This window comes from Mesocricetus auratus, unplaced genomic scaffold (genome assembly GCF_017639785.1).
Source record: "Mesocricetus auratus isolate SY011 unplaced genomic scaffold, BCM_Maur_2.0 Super-Scaffold_100013, whole genome shotgun sequence".
Taxonomy (NCBI): domain Eukaryota; kingdom Metazoa; phylum Chordata; class Mammalia; order Rodentia; family Cricetidae; genus Mesocricetus; species Mesocricetus auratus.
In genome coordinates this window covers 46459542-46480899 of record NW_024429196.1, presented here as the reverse complement: position 1 = coordinate 46480899, position 21358 = coordinate 46459542, and the positions used below count along the sequence as shown (strand labels likewise).

Here is a 21358-nt window from a genome sequence, read left to right as displayed (position 1 = left end):
TGTATGCTGCGTTAACACTCTATTAACCGAGCCACATCTCCAGTCCCTCAGATCGCTCTTTGAAAGTATATTTATTTCTTCAAGACAGCTCTCTGTATGTAACCCAGGATGTCCTGGAATTCACTGTGTACCCCAGGCTGACCTTAAACTCACAGTGATCCTCTTTCTTATGCCTCCAGAGTATTGTAATTGTAGACTTTCAACACCATACCCAGTGAAAACTCACCTCATAGGTGTTTAACATTCTAACTAGTTCATCCTGTACCCTGTGTTCAGAGAGGGCCCATTCCATGGTCTGTTGATCTTCATAAACACTTCCTTTCCATCTGGTTAGAATTTGTGCCTCCCCAGTTTAAGGAGAGTTTGTGTAATAACACACTTCAGGGTGTCTTGCTTTGTGTAGGAATATGTTTTCTTATTTGCTGTGACTTTATTAAAAACCCAACCTGTTTTGAGAAACTATGAAAATTTAGTAGATTATTAAAATTATAATATACCAAAGTTATTATTTTTATACCTGTTCTTCGCACTTTCTTTCTTTCCCTCCATCCATATTTGGCTCCCTATGTCCCTCCCTTGTCCCCAACCTTTCTTTCTTCCCTCTTCCTCTCTTTCCCTGGCCCCACCCCACCCCACTCCCATATAGGCACATGCTTGCCTTCCTCTCTTCCTTCACTTCCTTAAATAACTAGCCAGGTGCTGATCAGTTCTAGGGTGTGGATGAAGCTGAGGTTCAGAGGGTGCCGTTGCACTCCTGGGTGGAAAATCACTTCTGAGCTGCTTGGTAGTTAAAACTTCTCCTGCCACCCAGGGATGAGACGCCTCAGCCAGCAGTGTCTGCCACCAAATACGGCTTATCTCTGTCAGTTTCAGATTCACACAACAATGAGTTCAGCTACCTAAAAGCTCATTTTCCAGCTAAAAGCACCTCTGATAAACTCCAGTGTCAGAGCTGTGTCTGAGCCTGGATGGGTTGTGGGCTCAAAGAGCTAGTTGGTGGGCCGTGCTTACTGACTCATAGCCTGATAACTTTATTCCCCGATGAGTAAAAATGTGCTCTTGAGAGATATGTGTGTTTTGTTTCCAGATAGAAAATTATCTGCTTCGGAATCACGAGACTAGAAAATACCTTCAGGAGCAGGCCTACCGCCTGCAGCAGGGCATTGTCACCAGCACCACCCAGCAGGTAAGAGCCCCCTGGTCTCCTGACATCAGCGGGGGCTTGCATGGCCCAGGAGGGCCTGGCAGATGGAAGGAGAGAAATGTGGTTTTGAGCATAAAGAAGAAACTGCAATAAGAAATGGGATCCTAGAAGCTACGAGTTGAAGAAAAACAATTTTTGCTGTTGTTGTTGCTGCTTTGTAAGTGTTAAAAATTGGGAAACTGTGAAAGTGACAACTCAAGATAGGGACTGAAGAAGAAAACTGAATAGAAACAGAGCTGAGTTTTACTTTGCATTTCATGGAATCATGCTGTTTTTGATCATATATATGAAAAATAAGATACATTTGGTATGGAAACTGAAGACAGTAGTTCAAGCCTATAATCCCAACCCTGGGAGTCAGAAACAGCAGAATTAGAAGTTCATATTTATCTTTGTCTATGTACAGAGTTTGAGTCAACCTGGGCTACATAAGATCCTATCTCAAAACATTAGAACAAAAACATGCAAACAACTTAAGGTAAAAGCCAAAGTAGAATCAAGTGGTTATCTCAGAAGATTGAGCGAAACTGACAGGATTCCATTTATTGTCATTGGTTATCTCAGAGTGTGCTCAGGAAACCTACCCTCCTAGACATCTCGGCACTGTTCACACGGCTACTGGTAACAAGTATTACTTCATTAGGAAAAGTCAAGTGATATGTGTCAAGAAATGTTTTAAAAAATATTTCTGACCTAGCATAACTTTTGAAAAAGAAAGGATTATTTAGATTTTGCCAAGCCTTAAAAATCTAATTTCCCCTTTTTAGGGACTAGTATTACTTGAATATTTTATAGCTTACTGTTTGCAACAGGCTTTAATTTTTTCTTAAGATCTAGTTTTATTTTTAATGGAGGTATCACATAGGTGTACATGAGTGTAAATGTCCACAAAGGCCAGAAAAAGGTATCGCCTGGAGCAGGAATTACAGGCTTTGTGAGCTGTGCCAGATCCATGGGTTCTGGGAACCAAACTCAGGTCCCCTGCATAAGAGCAGTATTCCTGTGCACTGAGCCATCCCTTCAGCCCTGGTTCCAGTGTTTAACCTTAAAAGCAGTAAGACTGTTAACACCATACCTTTGCCTCCTTTCCATTAATGAGATAACCAAAATGTAGGCTTCTTTCTCAGTCCAGTATCTTTCCAACTTCTTTCAGACTGAGAGAACAACCTCCAACCCCACACCAAAACAACAGTGACAACAAAAACCCCACCAAAAATAAAAACAAACAAAAAACCGAAATGACAAAACGTGCTTGTTCTTCAGATTCCATCTTCTCAGTGGAAAGCAACGGCACACAGGAGAGGGCTGTGGATGCTTAACTCTGCCTTGGTGGTTCATTCTGAATTATTTGAGTCATTGCGTATTAGGTACATTGCTACCTCTCACTTTGAGGATTTCTTGGGAGTTTATGGCCAGCTATTTTCCTACTTGAATCACTTCAGCAGCTTCAGGGGAGATGTACCTCGAAGTATTAAGACATTCAAATACAGGAAGAATAGACCTTCTGTGACAACTGTTCCATAGCCCCCTAACTTGTGGTCATGCCCCAGATGACAGGAGAATAATCACATTCTTTGAAGGTTACCACACCACTGAAATTGCATGACTCTCCATGCATTGGTTTTTGTCTGGTGTCTTTGTCTAGGATTTCATAAGAATCAATACTGTCCTTTTGCTTTTGAATTCTCCGCTCTCCCCCACCAAATAATCCCTCTTAACCAAGTGTGGGGAAACTGTCTAACGTAGTAAATGTTCTAGGATTTGTGTACCTATTGTAGGTACCACTTTCTGTCACTGTGTCATAGATGCAGCCATATACCATATATTAGGTATCGTGCATGCACTGTGAGCTTGGCTATGGATTAAAAATCACCAAGTCAGACCCAGAATTATCTGACCCCAACCTCTAGTTTTCCTCCAAAGAGCTATTTTCTCCACACTTTTTCTTGAGCTCCTTTTTCTCTTTTAGATTTTTACTTGGCTAACCTCCTTACCTGTAACAATCTGAAACACGACCCCTATATGTGTCCACTGAAGTGGCTCGCAGTAACTGTCCCCATCAGCAAGTCCAAGAGTCCTTTTCGTATTGAGGCTGTGTCTTGCTGTGTTGTCTGGCTATCGTCCGATTCCCTGTGTATTGAGGATAGCCTTGATGCTCCTGTCTCCACCTTCCCTGTGGATTATAGGCCTGCACCAGCACATCTAGCCCTTGCAATAGTGTTGGCTGGGGATGTTTTTCCCACTTCTGTGTTGATTGATACTGCTTGATGGCGGGGCTATTTTCTTACTCAGGATTTTCTCTTTCAGCATCAGAAATATGGTTTTTTTTTCTGTTGTATAAAGAAATAGCCTAAGAGGAAAAGAACATTGTTTCCACAAGAAGTTGCTTGGTAGAAGAAGTAGGGACAGTTGTAACAAATTGAGAGTGACTCAAGATGGCATTTATTGTGAGTGGTTTCTATGCTTTGGTTCAGCACCCAGGAGCTCTGAAGGAGCCTGCTAGTCCCTGCAAGTGTAACATGAGTTAGTTGTGTGATGGGGTTGCTGAAGAAGTCAACTGCACTTCTGTCAACTCAGAGGATGAAAGTGGATAGTCCAGCTTCTGCCCACTCCTGTCATTTTACTGAGGCTTCCAGACGCAACAGCAGATTCAGAGAAGTATATCTCAACTAGGGTGAGCCTGCTGGTGACTACTGAACTTTATCATTGTAGAAACAAGTATCATTAATATAATGACTGGGAATGTTAAGGCAAAAGAGTAAATGAGGCAAGAAAAGAGAGTCATGTTCAAATATTTGCATGTCCCTCTGTGGGAACTCTTCAGGTTCTCAGGGGGAAGGTGTAGCATGTATGACAAGAGTTTGGGAAGCTTGATTAGGATGCAGGTAAAGGTCATGCTGAGCAGTGACAGAATGAACATTTCCATAGAACTCTGGTTGCCTTAATCTCTTTTCCTGTTGCTCTGATAAAATGCTCTGACAAGCAACTTAGAGGAGAAAGGGCTTGCTGTGGCTCACAGTTCAAGGGTTCATTCTCACGGCGGGGAAGTTAGGGTAGCAGAGCCTTGCATCTCCTGAGCACATGGCATCCACAGTGAAGACGCAGAGAATGGTGGATGCATCGGGCTATTCAATTCTCTTGTCCAAATATGCCGTCCAGGGTCCCATTAAGAAAATGGTCCCACTCACAGTGAATAGGCTTTGCCTCAATGTCATTGAAGTGCTCCCCCACAAGCCAGCTCAGGGGCCAGACTCTGAGACAATTCTAGATTCTGTCAAGTTAACAAATAACACTGACCACAGTAGTCAACACTTTTATGTGTCAATGGACACTAGCAGTTGTGTGTCAGATGAAGCAGGAAGGGTTAGCCGAAAGGACCACATTCCTTTACCTCCTATACCATGATGCTTTGTAATTGGATAACTAGAGCAGCCTTTTTGCTTCCCTGTAGACAGACATTTCTCTGTCCTGCCCAGTCCTGAAGCTGTTTAGTCTCAAATAAACACACAGAGGTTTATATTAATTACAAACTGTTCGGCTGATGGCTCAGGTATCTTATTGTCTGGTCTCTCTCAATTATTAACCCATTGCTGTTAATCTGTGAATCTCCACATGATCTTGACTTACCAGTGATGCCAGGACCTCTTGCTTCCTTGGCAGCTACATGGTGTCTTCCTGGTGACTCACTCCCAGTTTTCCTCTTGCAGAATTCTTCTAGTCTGGTAGCCCCATCTGTACTTCATGCCTGGCTACACCCTGCTTGTCCATTGGCTAAAACAGCTTTATTCATCAACCAATAATAGAAACATTCACAGCATACAGAAGGACATCCCCCATCACTACCCCTCCTGTAAATTGTTTTCCATTATATGCTTTAGGGGTATGCTTTATAAAATGATAGTGAAACACCTACATCCCCCCACCACCAAAATTTTAACTTTGCCCTTTGACCAATGTCATCTTAAGTAAATAGTTTGCCTTTCACATCCCCTGAGTTCCAAATTGTGCTACATTTGTTTTTGTTAAAGTCTAACAAATGCTTGGATGAGCTTTTATGATATGAGAGTTTGTCTCATATGAAGAACTAAAATTTTATTTTCCTTTTGGCTTTAAAACTGTTCTGTGTGGAGACCATTTTTGTGGCGTTCATTTAAACACTCTCTCCTCCATGAGTGCTGATGGCACACACTTCAGGGGCTCTTCAGTACAAGTGGAGAGAATTGGCTTTATTGGGTTGCTTCCACATGCCTCTTGGGTTGGCCTTTTGTGGCTTCAGATGCGTATCTGGTTTATCTTCTGAAATTAGAAAATCATTCTTAGTAAGATGTGAATTATTGATGACCATTTTTGTTTCGATCAATATGCCAGTTTGAAGAGTAAAGTTTATGTCCATTATGAACGGTTTTAGAAACACAGTCAGCTCTCTGCAGGGCATTGTGGGAATGCAGAGAGTATTGATTCCTGCCTGTATGCATAGATTGGAGATGGAGAGTGGATGGGAAATGAGAAACTGTTTCTCTGAGGGGCTTGAGATAGTCACTTGCAGAAGTCTGGGAATGTTGCAACAAAGGGCTGCTGTGTGCATCCACACTGCTCTTACCAGGCCCTTGTCCACAGGATAGAGGCTTTGAGGGGGGGTGATTTACTGGATTGTCTTCAGAATGCATGAAAAGACATTGTGAGTCTGACTTTATAAAAGGAAAGACGAGAGAGGCAGCAGCACTGCAGCAGGAGACCCTGGCTCTGAGATCAGAATCCACATCTATTTTCTATTCTGCAAGCACTTTCTGTCCCTCTCCTTAGGGTTTCACAACGTTGCCCTGGCTGTCCTGCAAATCTCTGTGTAGCCTAGGCTAGCCTCAAACTTGTGGTGGTCCTCTTGTCTCTGCCTCTGGAGTGCTTGGATTACAAGGCCTGAAAATTTATTACAATTTTATTTCATTCTCTGATGCTGGGGATTGAACCCAGTGAATCGAGCATGCAATGCAATTTCTACCACACTAGTCATATCGCCTTTTGGGTGAGGGGTCTATTGTTTTGGAATTTGTTGTAGAAGGAAGGGAGACTTTAGCTTCCTCTTGACACGATATCAAATTGTTCAAAATAAAAAGAAAAGGGTAATTTAGTTTAAAAAATAGAACAGTTAAACTGTTGATTCAACTGACCTATCAGATGGGGCAGGGCATTTATAAGGTCCCTGGAGAGTGGACGCATTTTCATTTATTTTATTCACTCATTTCATTTTATATATGTATTTATTTGTATGTGGAGATAGGAGGTAGGCATGTCTCTGTGCCCTGCATTCACAAAGATCAGAGGCCACCTTCCTTGCAGGAGCAGTTGTCTCCTTTGTCATGTGGGTTTTAGGGATAAAACTCAGTTCCTCAGGCTGGGCATATGCCTTTACCTGCCAAGCCATCTCACCAACCCAACAGTTACTGTTATTATTTTGATGTTTGTGAGGCAAGTGTAATATGCTCCAGACTGACTTTGAACTTGACTTTGTAGCCTAGGATCATTTTAAATTGTCCTCTTCCAACTGCCTAGCTAAGCATTATTTTTTAAGACCATAAGATAGGCATTTAGCTATGATGAAAATGCCAGAGAAAGGTTTTGGAAGAGCACGGTGATTGCCATTTGCTTGAGATGAATCTGTTCTCCTGCTTCATTTCCTCTTGTATACCCTCACCTGCCTGACTATTAAAAAAAGAGGTTATTTCAGCCCATTGTTCCAGAAGTTGTGAGGACCAGGAGTGAGACCTTGAGCAAGGAATGCTCATTCCACACAACACCTACAACCACAGAGGGAACTGGTCACTAAGAGAAGGTTGGCCCCAAGGTAGATTTAAAATAAGGACGTGGTAATTGTCATTGTGCACACAATGCTCTGCCACTTCCTTTGTGTTCTTTATTTCAATCCTGGACCCACTGAAAATGTACAAATAGCTTGAGTACAAATAGCTTGTGAGACAAAGCTGCTGTGATAGACACTAGGTGGCATTAATTTCAACATTACCCATGCTAATATGACATGACACATCCCACCTTTATCAGCTGAGGCAATCTCATGTAGCCCAATCTGTTCTTCAACCTTGAACATCCAGATCTTCATATCTCAACTACCCAAGTGCTGGGATATCTGACGGCCCAATTTATATGGTACTAGGAGTTGAATCCAGGGTTTCATGGATGCTAGGCAAGCATTATCTCAGCTAAAATGCAGCTCTAGCTGCCCTGACTTGCTTCTATGCTTTGGTGGTTCTCAGTGTATAAAGAGAAGCACTTCATATAATAGAATTTTTAAACTGCCAATTTCTAGAGACTGTTTTGGTTTCCATACAATTGAGACCAACTAGCAGTTGTCAGCATTCTATTGTCATGTCACTAGTCTTGACAATGTCAGACATTGTTTTGTTTCTTCAGCATCTCTCCCTCTATCTGACACACGCAAGGCACTTGATGACAGTTAATGAGAGTCACTGTCTAGCAGATCATCATGGGGAGCTACAAGATTTGAATCATCAAGATGATTCACTACACAGTATTCTTTTTAAGGGATAAAGAAGACCGAAATGCCTTACATCTTTTTCCTGTAGCTAACGTGCCGTGCCATTGGTTTCTTGCATGTTTAGTTAGACTAATTAAATAATTGGTTAACCTCCCTTCTGGAAGATGCCAGCAAGAGATTTTCAATCTCATGCATTCTGTTTTCTTTCATTCTGTGTCTTCCTTTTTGCACCAACTCGGATGCTTTTCTGGTTTCACAGATGATTGACCGGGTATGTGTGAAGGTTCAGGATCACCTCAACTCTTTGCGATCCTGTGGGGGCGACGCTATTCAGGAGGATTTAAAGGCAGCAGAGCGACTCATGCGTGATGCTAAGAATTCTAAAACAGTGAGTTTCTATTCAGAATTCATGAGAATCTGCATTGTTTGTCCTGTTTGTACATGTACCAGTTTCTAACAATAAAAATAAGGAGTGGAGCATGGTGAGAGTTTCAGAGTATAAAACTGAGCCCTGAGTAACAGACAACACAATATTCTCACTGTAGCCTCTGACCCCTTGTGGCAAAATTTGGTTCCTAGGTTACTCAACTCCTATTAATCCTAGAACTTGGGATACTGAGGTTGCATCAAGATTGAGGTCAACCCTGGCAGCATATTGAGAAACTGTCTACAAAGACTTTACTCCCCGAAGTGTAATGTAATAGAAAATAGACTTGGTGTGAGCTAGAATTTAGGATCTTTTGCTGTTTGGGTCACTTAAGTAGGGTTGTTGTTGTTGTTGTTTTTGTTTTTCAAGATAGATTTTCTTGTCTGCCTGGAACTTGCTCTGTAGAGATTGGCCTCAAACTCAAAAAGATTCACCTGCCTCTACCTTCTAAGTGTTGGGATTAAAGGCATGTGCCACCACTGTTTACAGGATTATAGGAGTGAGTAACCTAGGAACAAATTTTACCACAAAGGGTCAGAGGCTACAGTGAGGTGTTGTCTGTTACTCAGGGCTCATATAAGTAGTTTTATTTAGTTGTTTCATTGTTGTTTAACTTGCATTTATTTATGTGTGAGTGGGGTGTGTGTGTGTGTGTGTGTGTGTGTGTGTGTGTGTGTGTGTGTGTGTAAGTCAAAGGGTAACTTGCGGGAGTCTGTTCTCTCTTTCCATAATGTATGACCTAGGGTTCAAACTCAGTTTAGTAGGCTTCGTGGTGAGTACCCACTGAGCTATCTTACTGGCCGCAGGGTCACAGTTGCTGAATGTTGTGTGAGGGACCTTATACATTAGTCAAATAGTACTAATATACTGAGCCATTGTCCTTACATCCTGGCAAGGAACCTCTAAATCCCTGGAATATTCTGAGTGACAGAGGTGACAGTATCATCTTTAGCTACTGGTAACCAAAGCTTTCCAACACAGCAGCATTCATTAATGAATGGATGTGGAGGAAGCAGCCATAGGATGAGCACTGGCTCTTCTGTCCAATCTACACCCCCTACCAATGGGAAGGGCTGGAGACTGGGTCAGTCCACCCATGACCAGTGACATCATCAACCATGCCCCTAATGTGGCTTCAGTGACACCATCAACCATGCCTCTAATGCCATGTCAGTGACATCATCAACCATGCCTCTAATGAAGCATCTGTGACATCATCAACCATGCTTCTAATGCAGCTTCAGTGACATCATCAACCATGCCTCTAATGAAGCTTTGAGGGGTTTAGATAGCCTTTGCTTGGTGCCAACAAGGTGCTTAGAAGCTGTTATACCTGTAGATGGCATGGAAGCCCTCTTTCCCAAGTCTCTATAGAGAGCCCTTCTCCTTAAGCCCAGGTGACACTCTCACCCTTGTACCTGGTGTGTTCAATTCACTGTCTGGGTTGGAAACCAGCAGTGGTAAGGAAGGTAAGATTAGTGAGGCATTCCAGCAGGTCACTAAACGTGAGGGCTACGTGGTAAGGACTTTATGATCATTTTTCCTGAAGTACCCTTGATGACCTAGGATTTGTGACTGGCAGCTGAGTGACATAGTCCCATAGGTCTGAGTCATTTTCTTATGGCATCTGACAGTCTAGGCAGAAAGTATTAGAACTGAGGGGAATCGTGGGATAACCAATTAGTAGGTATCTGGAAAGAAGTGGCATTACCTGCATCTTTGGTGGCAAAAGTATAATGAAAATAGCTTAATCCTCACATCCCAGACAAAGATAGGAATGTACAAAGGGCACTAACTGACTCCATGGCCTCAGAATTACTGAATGGCAGTAGTGATTTTGCTGTCTCCCAGTGTCACCAGCATTGTTGGGTTCCACTGAGCATGAAAGATGCCAATAGAGACATGGGCCTCAGTTTATCATCTGTCTTTCGCCAATGACTGATGATCTCAAATATATTTCTTTACCTCTCTGCAACCCCACAGTGGTATTAATGCTTATTAAAATATTTGTTCTTACAAGATTACTTTTCAACTTTCTTACAGTTGTTACCAAATTTATACCATGTGGGCGGTGCTTCCTGGGCAGGAGCTAGTGGCCTGTCATCCAGTCCCATTCAGGAAACTCTGGAATCAATGGCCGGAGAAGTCACAAGAGTTGTTGATGAACAACTGAAGGTCTGTGGGTACTGTTATTTTGGGGAATTAATTTGTGATGATGTAACTGTTTGATAGCATTGTAACTGCCCATATTTGTAGGATGTGCACACCTGTGTGTGTGTGTGTGTATGTTTGTAATATGCGCCTGTGTGCTTACACTAAGTGGGCAAATACATAGGGTAGAAGTATGTATGACATTTAGTGTAATTTATGTGTTTCAGGATACTTTTAATGACATGGCTCTAAAATGTACTTAATATGATTGATTGTTACTGATTGGGGAGGGGTGATTTCCATATAGAGGACTCCAGAGGAAAGTGCTCTGGGGAAAATATATTACATTTGATTTTGAGAGTGGAAAACGTGGTGGGGACTGTGTAGACACTGCCATGCTGTTTACATGAAGAATGACAGTAGAGACAGAGCCATCCGTCCTCTACATGGTTAGGGATGGGTAAACAACAGACTTATTTAGAATGAAACTATGGGGCACCCAAATAAACAGAGGTCCTCTATTGGCTTACTGACTGAAAAAAAAAAGGCCTTAAAATGTCCCTAAGACTTTAGAGGACATGGGTAACCTAAGAGCAGCTTTTTCTAAAGGTAATTTCAAAAATTAGCTGCCCAGAGACGTTTTCCTTTTAGAAGGATCTTTACCTTTCAAGAATACATTAAAGTCCTTTGAGTTTCTGTAATTACTTAATCTGTTTCCTTCTGAGAAGGTAGCTTCTGCAGTAAGTGGAGGAGCTGTGGTGCAAACAAATGACACCTTTACAATATGCTAATTACTCTGAAAATTAGCTAACAAGGTGGAAATGCTGTGGATTTTTAGACATTAATCCACCTCCCTGTGCAGGTCCATAGACACACTCATGTAGTGTGTGAATTTTACTTACCCATGGCTATTTGAATTTGTACTGAACAAAGACAGTGCACTTTTCAGAGTCTTTCTAGACTACATGGTAGTAAATTGCACTTAGATCCTTCTGTACATGGCCTGCCTGTACAAAGATCATACTGTCTTATATTAATAGTGAACAACTTTGTTACTTATTTCTGACTAATGAGAAATGCTTAAGCAATGCCAAAAGTAAATTTGTAAAGAATTACTGAAACAGAGATTCTGCCTAGGTACTGTGTCTTACATCTTTGTGATGGTGCCATGCAAATGATTAAGCAGCTTTTACACATGGAATCATTGTCACAAGTGCAGTTCTAGCAGTGAGAAAGCATCATTTCTAATGGCTGCATTAAAGATGCACTCCGTTGCATAGATGTACCTGTTCTAATTTCTGATGAACTTTGATAGGGTGAATTTGTGTAATGGCCCATTGCTGGGTGAATCACATTATGCTTTTGTATGGATTTGCAAACATGTCAAGCAATGCAGTGAGCTGCTTGTTTATTGTATTCTTAACAGTGTTGAGTACCGCATGACACTTCTAACATTTTTTAATGTAATGGGTTACAAAAAAAAAAACCCTTCAACTTAGTGTATGTTTTTATTTCCTTAGTACATAATAAATACATAAGTATTTATTTATTTATGGTGCTGGATCTTGGCCTCAGGGCTGTGTGCTTGCTGGGTAAGCATTTGATCAGTGAACTACATACCCAGCCCTGTGTTTTTCTGGTGAAAATTGCCTATTTCCATCTGTTTCCTGCCCCTCCTCCCTTTACAGCATCTGTAAGAATTTCTGCCTACTATAAGAATGACTGTCATTTAAATTGGCATGAAATGTGGTAACACCTCTTTCCCTGTCCGACAGCCTCCAACTGTTGCTGGTTTTTCATCTCGTCTGAGCTACAGACTGCCCTGACCTTAGCTGTCTGCTTCCCCCCAAACTGCCTAGAGCAGTTGAAATTGATTCTGGCTGATTTTTCTTAGGAGGAACTAGGGTACAACTACCCAAAATTAAATACATTTACCTTTAAGAGGCCTGATTTAATATAGGTGCTATATTGTTCTGTGGATAGGCTTTTCCTGCTTTTCTTAAGGAGTTTTCTGAGCCCTCGTTGATGTCACTCATGTCCCCTGCTTATCACTATTCCGCTACCTGCTTCTTTCCTCCTCTCACCAACTCCCAGCCTCCGGCAGCCTATGTGCTGGCTGTGTCTGCGTTTCTCCTACTCCCTGCTTATGCGTCATTCCTGGCCCTGTGAGATTCAAGTTCCTTTCTCTCTGAAAACACATATCAGGAATCACAGCAAGTCCTGGTCCAGAGAATCCTGTTTCCTTAAACGTTTACTTTCTTATGCTTTCCATGCCTTGCTGATCATTTATTTCCTTTCTACTTTCTTCTACAGATCTGACAAATAGCCTTTATGGGGGGTGAGGATGATGATGATGACGATGACACCACATTTCCCTACCTTTTTTTTTAAGATTCTTTTTTTTTTTTTAAGTTTGGTTTGGTTTTTCGAGATAGTTTTTGTGTGTAGCCTTGGCTGTCCTGGAACTTGTTCTGTAGACCAGCCTGGCCTCCAACTCATAGAAATCTACCTGCCTGTACCTCCTGAGTGCTGGGATTAAAGGCCTGTGCCATCACTGTCCTGCTAATTTTCCTAACCATAATAACCGTATAATGCATTGGTTTCCTTACAATTAAGTAATAAAGTGCATTTTATATAATTAACTAAGCTGTAAGGATCATTCCTTACTACCAAAAGCAAATTTCCATTGTTAAAGGAGCCCTGTTCCTGTTTTCAGAGTCTCTAATGTCCATCATGCCAGCAAGAGCTAAAGCAGGGGATTTTTTTTATTAACTATTATTTTGTAAAAATAGGTTTTTATTGCAGGGAATGGGAAAGGGGGGCAGGCCTGGCTCAGTACCTTGGGTATATTTATCCTGACAGTGGCTGAAGGTAGCAGCTGCCTGACTATCTGGACCACAGTTCCTTACTTGGACTTATATAGCAACCATGGTGATTACTTCTTGCTCTGATATTTGATCAGGATAATGCTTCATCATAACCAATGATGGAAGTTTTAATTATTAGATGAGAAAGGTTCAAATAGTTCTTTATCCTATTTTTCAAAATGATTATTTCAGAAAACAGAAGAAAACGGGCAGGTGGGTCATTCTCTTCACTATGCCCTCAAGCAAAGAGAAGGTCTGCAGAGTCCCTTCTTTGAGGGGCTGCATGTTCCCTGCACTGGCCTGTGTCAAGGTATCAGGATGACACCTGGGCTTCTGCCCTTCCCTTTGCCTCCTAACGTTACTGCTGGGACAATCACAGAGAATAATGAGTTTGGATGTTTTAATGTAAAACATGTTTATTTGGGTTTGGAAAGTTTTTGCTTCCTTTCCCTCAGGCTTAAATGGTGAAAATTTTTCACTGGTAAATTTCAGATTTACTTAGACTTTGAGGCCTGATGGCTTGAAGAATTCTGTTGAGTCAGGTTTTGCTTTATTCTGAAGAGTTCTTTTTCTGTGTTTAGGGTTTTTGACGCTGCTGCTGCTGCTGTTATTGTTGTTACTGTTGTTATTATTGCTGCTGCTGTTATTGTTGTTACTGTTGCTGCTGCTGCTATTGCTGTTATTGTAGTTGATGCTATTGTTATTGTTGTTGATGCTGCTGTTGTTATTACTGTTATTGTAGTTGATGCTGTTGTTGCTGCTGCTGCTATTACTGTTATTATACTTGCTGTTGCTGTTACTGTTGTTGATGCTGTTGCTGCTGTTGTTATTGATGCTGTTGCAGTTGCTGCTGCTGCTGCTATTACTGTTATTGTAGTTGATGCTATTGTTGTTGTTGTTATTGTTGCTGCTGCTGCTATTACTGTTATTGTAGTTGATGCTATTGTTGTTGATACTGTTGTTGCTGTTGCTGTTTGGCATTTCTGTGATTGACATCAGGATCTTGAACATGTGAGGCAGATGCTCTACCACTGAGCTACATCCCCAATCCTATACTGGGTGTCTCCAAAGAAAAAGAAAAAGCAGTATCTGAATACTTAAATATGGATATTAGATTTGCAATTCAGAGACTCAATACCAAGTTCAAAATAGTAGCTGCCAGCTGCTGTCTTAAAGTTATTAACCCAGCTTGTTTTACAGACATTGTACAGGTGTCCTAACACCTGGTGGGTGTGTTGGTTATTTCACGGTTTGGAGGTATGTACCTTGAGACTGTCTTAAGGAACTGAATTCTGTCACATTTCAGATTCAGGGCCTGCTCACTGAGAGTTGTCCAAAGACAGTAACAAAGAGATCAACAGTATCCAAAAAGTACAGGGTGGGCACAGAGTTTACATCAACCAGTCTTAGCTTTCCAGAAGGAGGGAAAAAGAATGAGAGAAGGTGCCATTGGAGAATGTTGGGAACTGGGAATTGGCAGACTGACTGAAGAAGTCCAGCAAATCCAACGCAGGAGAGATGGGGCATCTTAAGGAGTCCAGTGGGAAGAAAACTTCCTCTTTCTCTGCCCCCTGCTCCAGGTGGAACCTGGCCACTCTCTCTGCATCAGTTAAGAAAGCCAGGAGGCAATGGAACAATGTCAGCAAACTTCCTCACAAACACAAGCTGTTAGTGTAGAGTCACACATCCAGCTGGACCCAGTACTTAAGGAGGATGCGGTGAAGACTAAAGGAGCATGCAGTGAAGACACTCCATCAAGACAAACTGAGATAGCAGGGCTGGAGATAGGGCTCAGAAACCAAGAGCACGAACTTCTCTTGTAGAGGACCGAATCCAGTACCCAGCCCCATATCTAGCAGTTCACAACTACACATAGCTTTATCTCCAGGAGACCCTATGCCTTCTCCCACCCACCCATCCTCAGCCTACCTCATTAAAACTACATCTTCATAGGAAAAAGAAGAACACCACCCCCCCAACACACACTCAGGGTTCTTTTCCTAGACCACATTAAAAAGTAATATTGTTATACCTTGGGCCAAAAGAAAAGCTGTCAGAGGAAAAAAGAACTAAGCTTTGAGAAACAAGGAATGGGGAAAATGTAGTGCTGCTATCAGGGCAATGTACTGAAACTTTCTCATGCTCTACCTGGTTTTGTGGTAAAGAATCAATGTAGCCCAACACTCAACATGGCTACTGTTTCCTTTTCATGCTCATTTAAATTTAAGCTAATTAACATCTAGCAAAATTTAAAATTCAGCAACTCTCTATCTCTCATATCACTGTAGATAAGTGTTTGCTTGAGCCTCATTAATATCTAAGGCACAACATGACACTGCAGGAAGCAGGATGTTGAAGGGTGGGCGCTAGGGGACAAAGAACCATGCTTGGTGTGTATGCAGTAAAAGTACCTGAATTGGAGCCTGTGGCGTTTCAAGTGTGTCCTAGGACCCTTTCTCCCAGCCCTGTTTCACATGGATCATTCTGGAAACCTTAGGTACTGTTGCCTCAAAGAACAGGGAAAGAAAATTGTAGGTCCCATAGCAAAGGTTTGGACAAGACTAGGGTGTCAGAAGAAAATACTAGAGGAGAAATGGACCCCCCCCAGCCCTTATCTTACCAATTCCAGTAAGCACTAAGTAGCCCTGAGCAAGTCACTTAGCTCCTCTGAGCCCTACTCTTCTTATTTATAAACTAAGTATTTCAGAATCAGCCTTCATTTACAGAGTAGTGTGTAGACTAAAAAGCATCCTGGATGAGATTTATTTTGTAGAACAAAGTGCTGCCCAGACCTGTCACTCGGTGATTATAGGTGGATAATTTTGTGCAGGTTGTTCAGCTAGGTTTCAGATTTGGGTCTGACAGGAAGACAGATGCAATCCCATTACCAGTCTTGGGCAAGTCATTTAACATTTCTTAGTGCACGCATTCCTCACCTGTGAAGGAAGATCCCTTGAGCAGCCACCCCATCCGTCTGCACAGATTCTAGAAGCGTCAAATGTACAGTATCATTTCTCAGATGCTGCAGGGCTGTGAGAAAACATGCTTTGGATGTTGCTATTGAGCTTGTTTATAGGGTTCTCTGTAAATATTTTCATCTGTTATTATTTATGTTGCTTACCACTCTTCCTGTAACTACTGTTTCACCTAATATGAAAGCTTTTCTCTTAAAAGAGAAAGATTGGCAGTCATTTCAGTGATTTTGTTATTTTTCTACTGCTGTGTTTTTGTAGAACTATTCAATGGTTCATTATAATTTAGAGGTTTGTGTGACTTGGGAAATCACATACATATTTTAGGGATTTCTAATTCTCAAGTTTGTATCTGATAAGCATGCTTTCTAGGACCTGGGAGCTCATCTGCTATGGCAAGTTGCTTTGTAGAAGCAAGGATACTTGCATGTTTTCTTCTTCTCATTCATGGCTTTATGTTAAGTTCAGTTGCCACTCAGAATACTTCAGATGCCTGGGTAAAACACAGGTTCTGCCAAGTATCTGACTGAAAGTGAAGCCTTGAACTCAGTGGTCACCCAGCAGTAGCAAATCTCCTAGGGACTGTCTGGAGTCCTTGGTTGTACTACAGGGGATTCCTGTCCTCCAAGGGTTTGGTATAATACACTTGAGTGTTGTGGTGACTGTGTCATTATGTCCCTCTTCTGCATTGCAGGGTTTGCTTGAATCCATGGTGGATGCGGCTGAGAATCTCTGCCCCAATGTAATGAAAAAAGCCCACATCCGACAGGATCTGATCCACGCCAGCACTGAAAAGATTTCCATCCCACGCACCTTTGTTAAAAATGTCCTGTTGGAACAGTCTGGAATTGACATTCTTAACAAAATTAGGTATGTTCATTATGTTACTAAGCTGAGAGCTACAGTATATGAGACACGTCCAGATTGCAGGCAGGATAGTGTGTTGAGATGTGTCTAACAGACTGAGAAAAATGTTGTAAACACAGCTATGCACACAAGTAATGTATGTAAGCATAGGTTATACACACAAGTAAAAGTTCTGGCCATGTTACATCTATGTTACCTAAGAGCACAGAGTCTTCAGTTCTTTAAGGGAAAGGTGTGATTGTAATTCCTAGTTTGTGATTCCAGCATTCTAAGATTCCACTTAAAGCCTGAGGATATTTCCCTCTCTCTGTCTCTCTCTTCCTCCTCCTTCCCTCCCTTCCAATTTTGTTGTTGCTGTTGTCATTGTTTTTGTTGTTGTTTTAGCGTTGATTTTTTTTTTTTTGGTTTTGTTTGTTTGAGGGGTCCTCAAGCTATAGCCCGGGCTTTACTAAACTCTATAGCCCACACTAGCCTGAAACTTACAGCAGTCCTGCCTCAGACCTCTAGAGTGAACCAGGTTAGAATGGTGGGCTTTGAAGTCTTCAAATGTGTCTGTTTGGAGAGGCTTGTGGAATATGTTGGGATTTCAGTATTTAGAAGATGTCATTACAAACTTCCTTGAATTTTCACATAGACCCCTGGCTTTATCAGTATTGAATTATCATTTTCATTATGCTTCTTATTTGGGGAATGAGAAGCCCAGTTCCAAACATTTTAACATTCTCCTTTTACCTATTTCTGAATATGGACAAAAATGAGCAGGAAAATTAGCAGTTGTGCAGAGCTGGGAATAGTATGATCACTCAACTATGAAGCCAAATCGCTCCAACCAGAACAAGTCAGAGAGCCAAACGGATTTTTCCTGTGCTGTAACCATAGGCAGGAAACCCACCAGCACTGGATGGCCTCATTTGCCTGTTCTGAAAACATTTTGGCTTCAAAAGCAGGCTAAGATCATAAGACAATTCTAGAATGTAGGTATGTGACTGACTTCCTAACACTCTGCCCAATATCTTGGACACATGTACACTTATGCTTTGGAGTAAGGTGATTCATGGATGGTGAATCCTTGTGAATGGCTGACATGTGAACTGAAACAGAAGTCATCTAGCAAGAACCAGAGCCTAATACTTAAACACTATAAACCTCTTTCTTTTGCTGAGGAATTGTCAGAGGTCAGATTAAGAGGCACCAAACTAAAAATTGTAATAACCTCTATTTCAAAATGTAAGAACACGGCGGATTTTTGACATGCCTAGCATAACGATAAGTCAAAGCAGAAATAGTGTGACACATTTCTGTTGGTGAAAACATTTTACATGCTGTGTGTGTGTGTGTGTAACTGTGTGTGTATATTGAAGTGATAACTGAGGTTCAATAGCCAGACTGCACTTTCTGAACTTTCTGCAATCAGCTCATGCCTATGTCAATAGGTGCAGGCTGTCACGTGGCACATGTGGTTCCTATTAAGTTTGTCTTTATCCATGTGTTTTCCATTTCTACCATTAAATCTAAGACTTGAAACTCAGAGACAAGTTGACATTGGCAATGGATGCCTGTTACCTGCATGTTTATGGCAGTGTTTAAGGCTTACTTTTGGGGCTCCTTAGTTCTGTCCCTGTATTCATCCACTCCATTATCAAAGACAGGAATGGAATCCCAGTGGACCTTATTGGCATGGCCTCACAGCTGCATATTCCTCCCTGTCCCCAATACAAGCTAAAGAGTTTCTCTCCCCTTTGGTGTCCATAGTGAGGTGAAGCTAACAGTGGCCTCGTTCTTGTCTGACCGCATCGTGGATGAGATCCTGGAGGCGCTCTCCAACAGCCATCGGAAGCTGGTAAGTGCCAGCATCAGGAGTGAGGCCCACTGGTTTGGCCCTGACTTGACACAGAGTGGGTTCCAGGAAGGAGGGTAGTTTCTTTCCTCTGTCTTCTTTGCAAGAATTGAATGATGGAGGCAGGGGTGGGCATTGTCTATAGACGGGAGCAGTTGCAGTTTTAGAAGTCTTGTCCAGTTTTAATGAAGGTTGAACATTTGGGTAGGTGATGTTAAGACTAATGTCTACATGAACATTTTTAGTTATGTACTATATATATGTTGATATCGTTCCAGTAGGATTATTTCAGAATGGAGCCTGACGGTGGTGGCACATGCCTTTAATCCCAGCACTTGGATGGTGGAGGCAAGAACTCATTGAGTTTGAGGCCAGCCTGGTCTACAAAATGCAGTCCAGGACAGTCGGAACTGCTACACAGAGAATCCTTATCTTGATAAACAACAAAGCAAAACAAACAAAGGGAAAAAAAACAGAATAGGTTTGGGGTTTTGAGACGGGGCTTATTGTAGCTCAGGCTGATCTTGAACTAAAGGCAGTCTTCCTCTGTGGCCTCCTAAGTTCTATGGTTATAGGTGTGATCCACTACTTCTTGCTCAGAATAGATTATTTCTTATATTTATGTTAGCTACAGAGAGATAGAGATAAATACATATATACATATACATATATATACAGAGAGAGAAAGAGAGAGAGAGAGAGAGAGAGAGAGAGAGAGAGAGAGATAGAGAGAGAGAGAGAGAGAGAGAGGAGAGGAGAGAAACCTGTAGCCCATGCTAGCCTGGATGCTCTAAAGGATGATGTTAAGCTCCTGATTCTCCTGCCTCCCTCTTGAATGTGTGTGCTGCTATGTCAGCCTATTCTCTATAATCCAAAAGACAGTTTATTTATTGTGGCGGTGCTCCAAATGTTGCCTGTGGACATGGCTGGCTTCGAACACACATTACCAGTCTGTAAGCGTTCATTAGTTAAGAAACCAGCAGGGGCTACTGATACTTTTCTAGAACCATCTGACAGGACCACAATATTCAAGCACATACTATTCTCTAAATTTTTTCTATGTTGTATTTTATCGACATGGCAGCCCTGTGTCATATTTGTAGAAAATGCATTGGTGGTCCGTCAAGCTGAAGAAGCTGTGTTCTCCTCTCCTGGCAGCCAGGGGCAGCTTTGTTGTAGAGTTTCCAGTTCAGACTCAGTGGAGTGTGCGCTTTAAACATTGATTTATTCGTTCAGAGATATGGTCTCACTGTAGAGACCTGGCTAGCCTGGCACATTCTATTTTAGGAACATTTTATTGATGCCCCATGGGTACTGGAGCTGCCTCAGAATACTGATAGGATGCCACCAATACTGGATGATGTCTTGGCATGACTCCACCTGGTAGGCCCTCATGGGAAGTTTAAAATTTTCACTTTTTTGCCTTTTATTAAGAATCTACTCAGAACATTAATTTTTTTTATGCTTGGAAAAGTTTTATATTAAGGTGGTTTATTATTTACTTTCTCACTGCTATAACAAAATAGTTGACAAAAGCATCTTCAGGTTAGCAGAGTTTATTTCAGTTCATGGTTGGAGGGTATGGTCTATCTGATATGGCTGGCAAGGCAGCAGGAGCTGAGGCGACAGGTCACATGGCATATCCGAGCAGGAAGCAGAGAGAGGTGAAGACTTCAGTTTACTGTTCCTTCTCCACATTCCCTTCAGTCTAGGACCAGCCCGTGGGAGGGAGACACCCATCCTCAGGGCGGGCCTTCCCTGCTCAATCACAGACGACCCAGGTGTGATTCCTGGGTGGTCCTGATGATGGACATGCACCTGCAGCATACTCTTCACGTAGCTTTCAGCTTCATCTAACATCCATTCTACTGGTCTGGGTTGTAAAAGCAGAAATTAAGTATGGTATGAAATTAACTATGGAATGGAAGTGGTCAGTTAGTTTCCTTCCATTGGAGTTTAGGGATGTTCTCGGGGCTCGTGTGGACTTCCTCAGCTGCTCCTCACCCCTTCAGATAAATTCTGGTGTCTATACCAATCCAGCACATTCCACTTCATACTCATGCTTTTGCTAAAAACATAAAAATAGAAATAATGGCCCATCAAATATGGTACTGCATACATGAAAACAATGGAAGTTAGCTTAGTAAGTTTTCATTTATTTCCTTTTAGTATTTAAAAAAGTAATGAAAGCTAGAATCATTTTACCATCATTACATATTATTAAGCAACTAGATACACAATAAAATTCCTGTTAAATAAAATTAATAAGAAAACTACTTATTTTATTCTCAATTAGGTAGTTATTTTCATTTATCGATTTAAAAATAGTTTTTAAAAGTTTATATTGGTTGTGTTTGGGTGTATTGATGTGCGGGGAGGCATATGGAGGACAATTTGGGAGTCTGTTCTCTCTCTCCACCAGGGTTCATTTCCATGCTGTATCTTGTCAACAGGTGCTTTTACCCGCTGAGTCATCTTGCCAGTATCCTCACTTATGAGGTTTCTTATTTCTTATTTACTTGGCT

The 21358-nt window shown here is 41.7% G+C and overlaps 1 protein-coding gene across 13 annotated transcripts in view; it reads left to right on the top strand.

The window, feature by feature from the left end:
• The window catches only part of Carmil1 (capping protein regulator and myosin 1 linker 1), a 271462-nt gene that overhangs the window by 204607 nt on the left and 45497 nt on the right, over positions 1-21358 (top strand). For all 13 annotated transcript variants that reach the window (XM_040755709.1, XM_040755708.1, XM_040755707.1 and 10 more), the window contains 5 exons: positions 1088-1186; positions 7972-8100; positions 10183-10314; positions 16824-16999; positions 18749-18836. In XM_040755709.1, coding sequence (XP_040611643.1) covers positions 1088-1186; positions 7972-8100; positions 10183-10314; positions 16824-16999; positions 18749-18836 — 624 coding nt within the window. The remainder of the gene's footprint in view (positions 1-1087; positions 1187-7971; positions 8101-10182; positions 10315-16823; positions 17000-18748; positions 18837-21358) is intronic.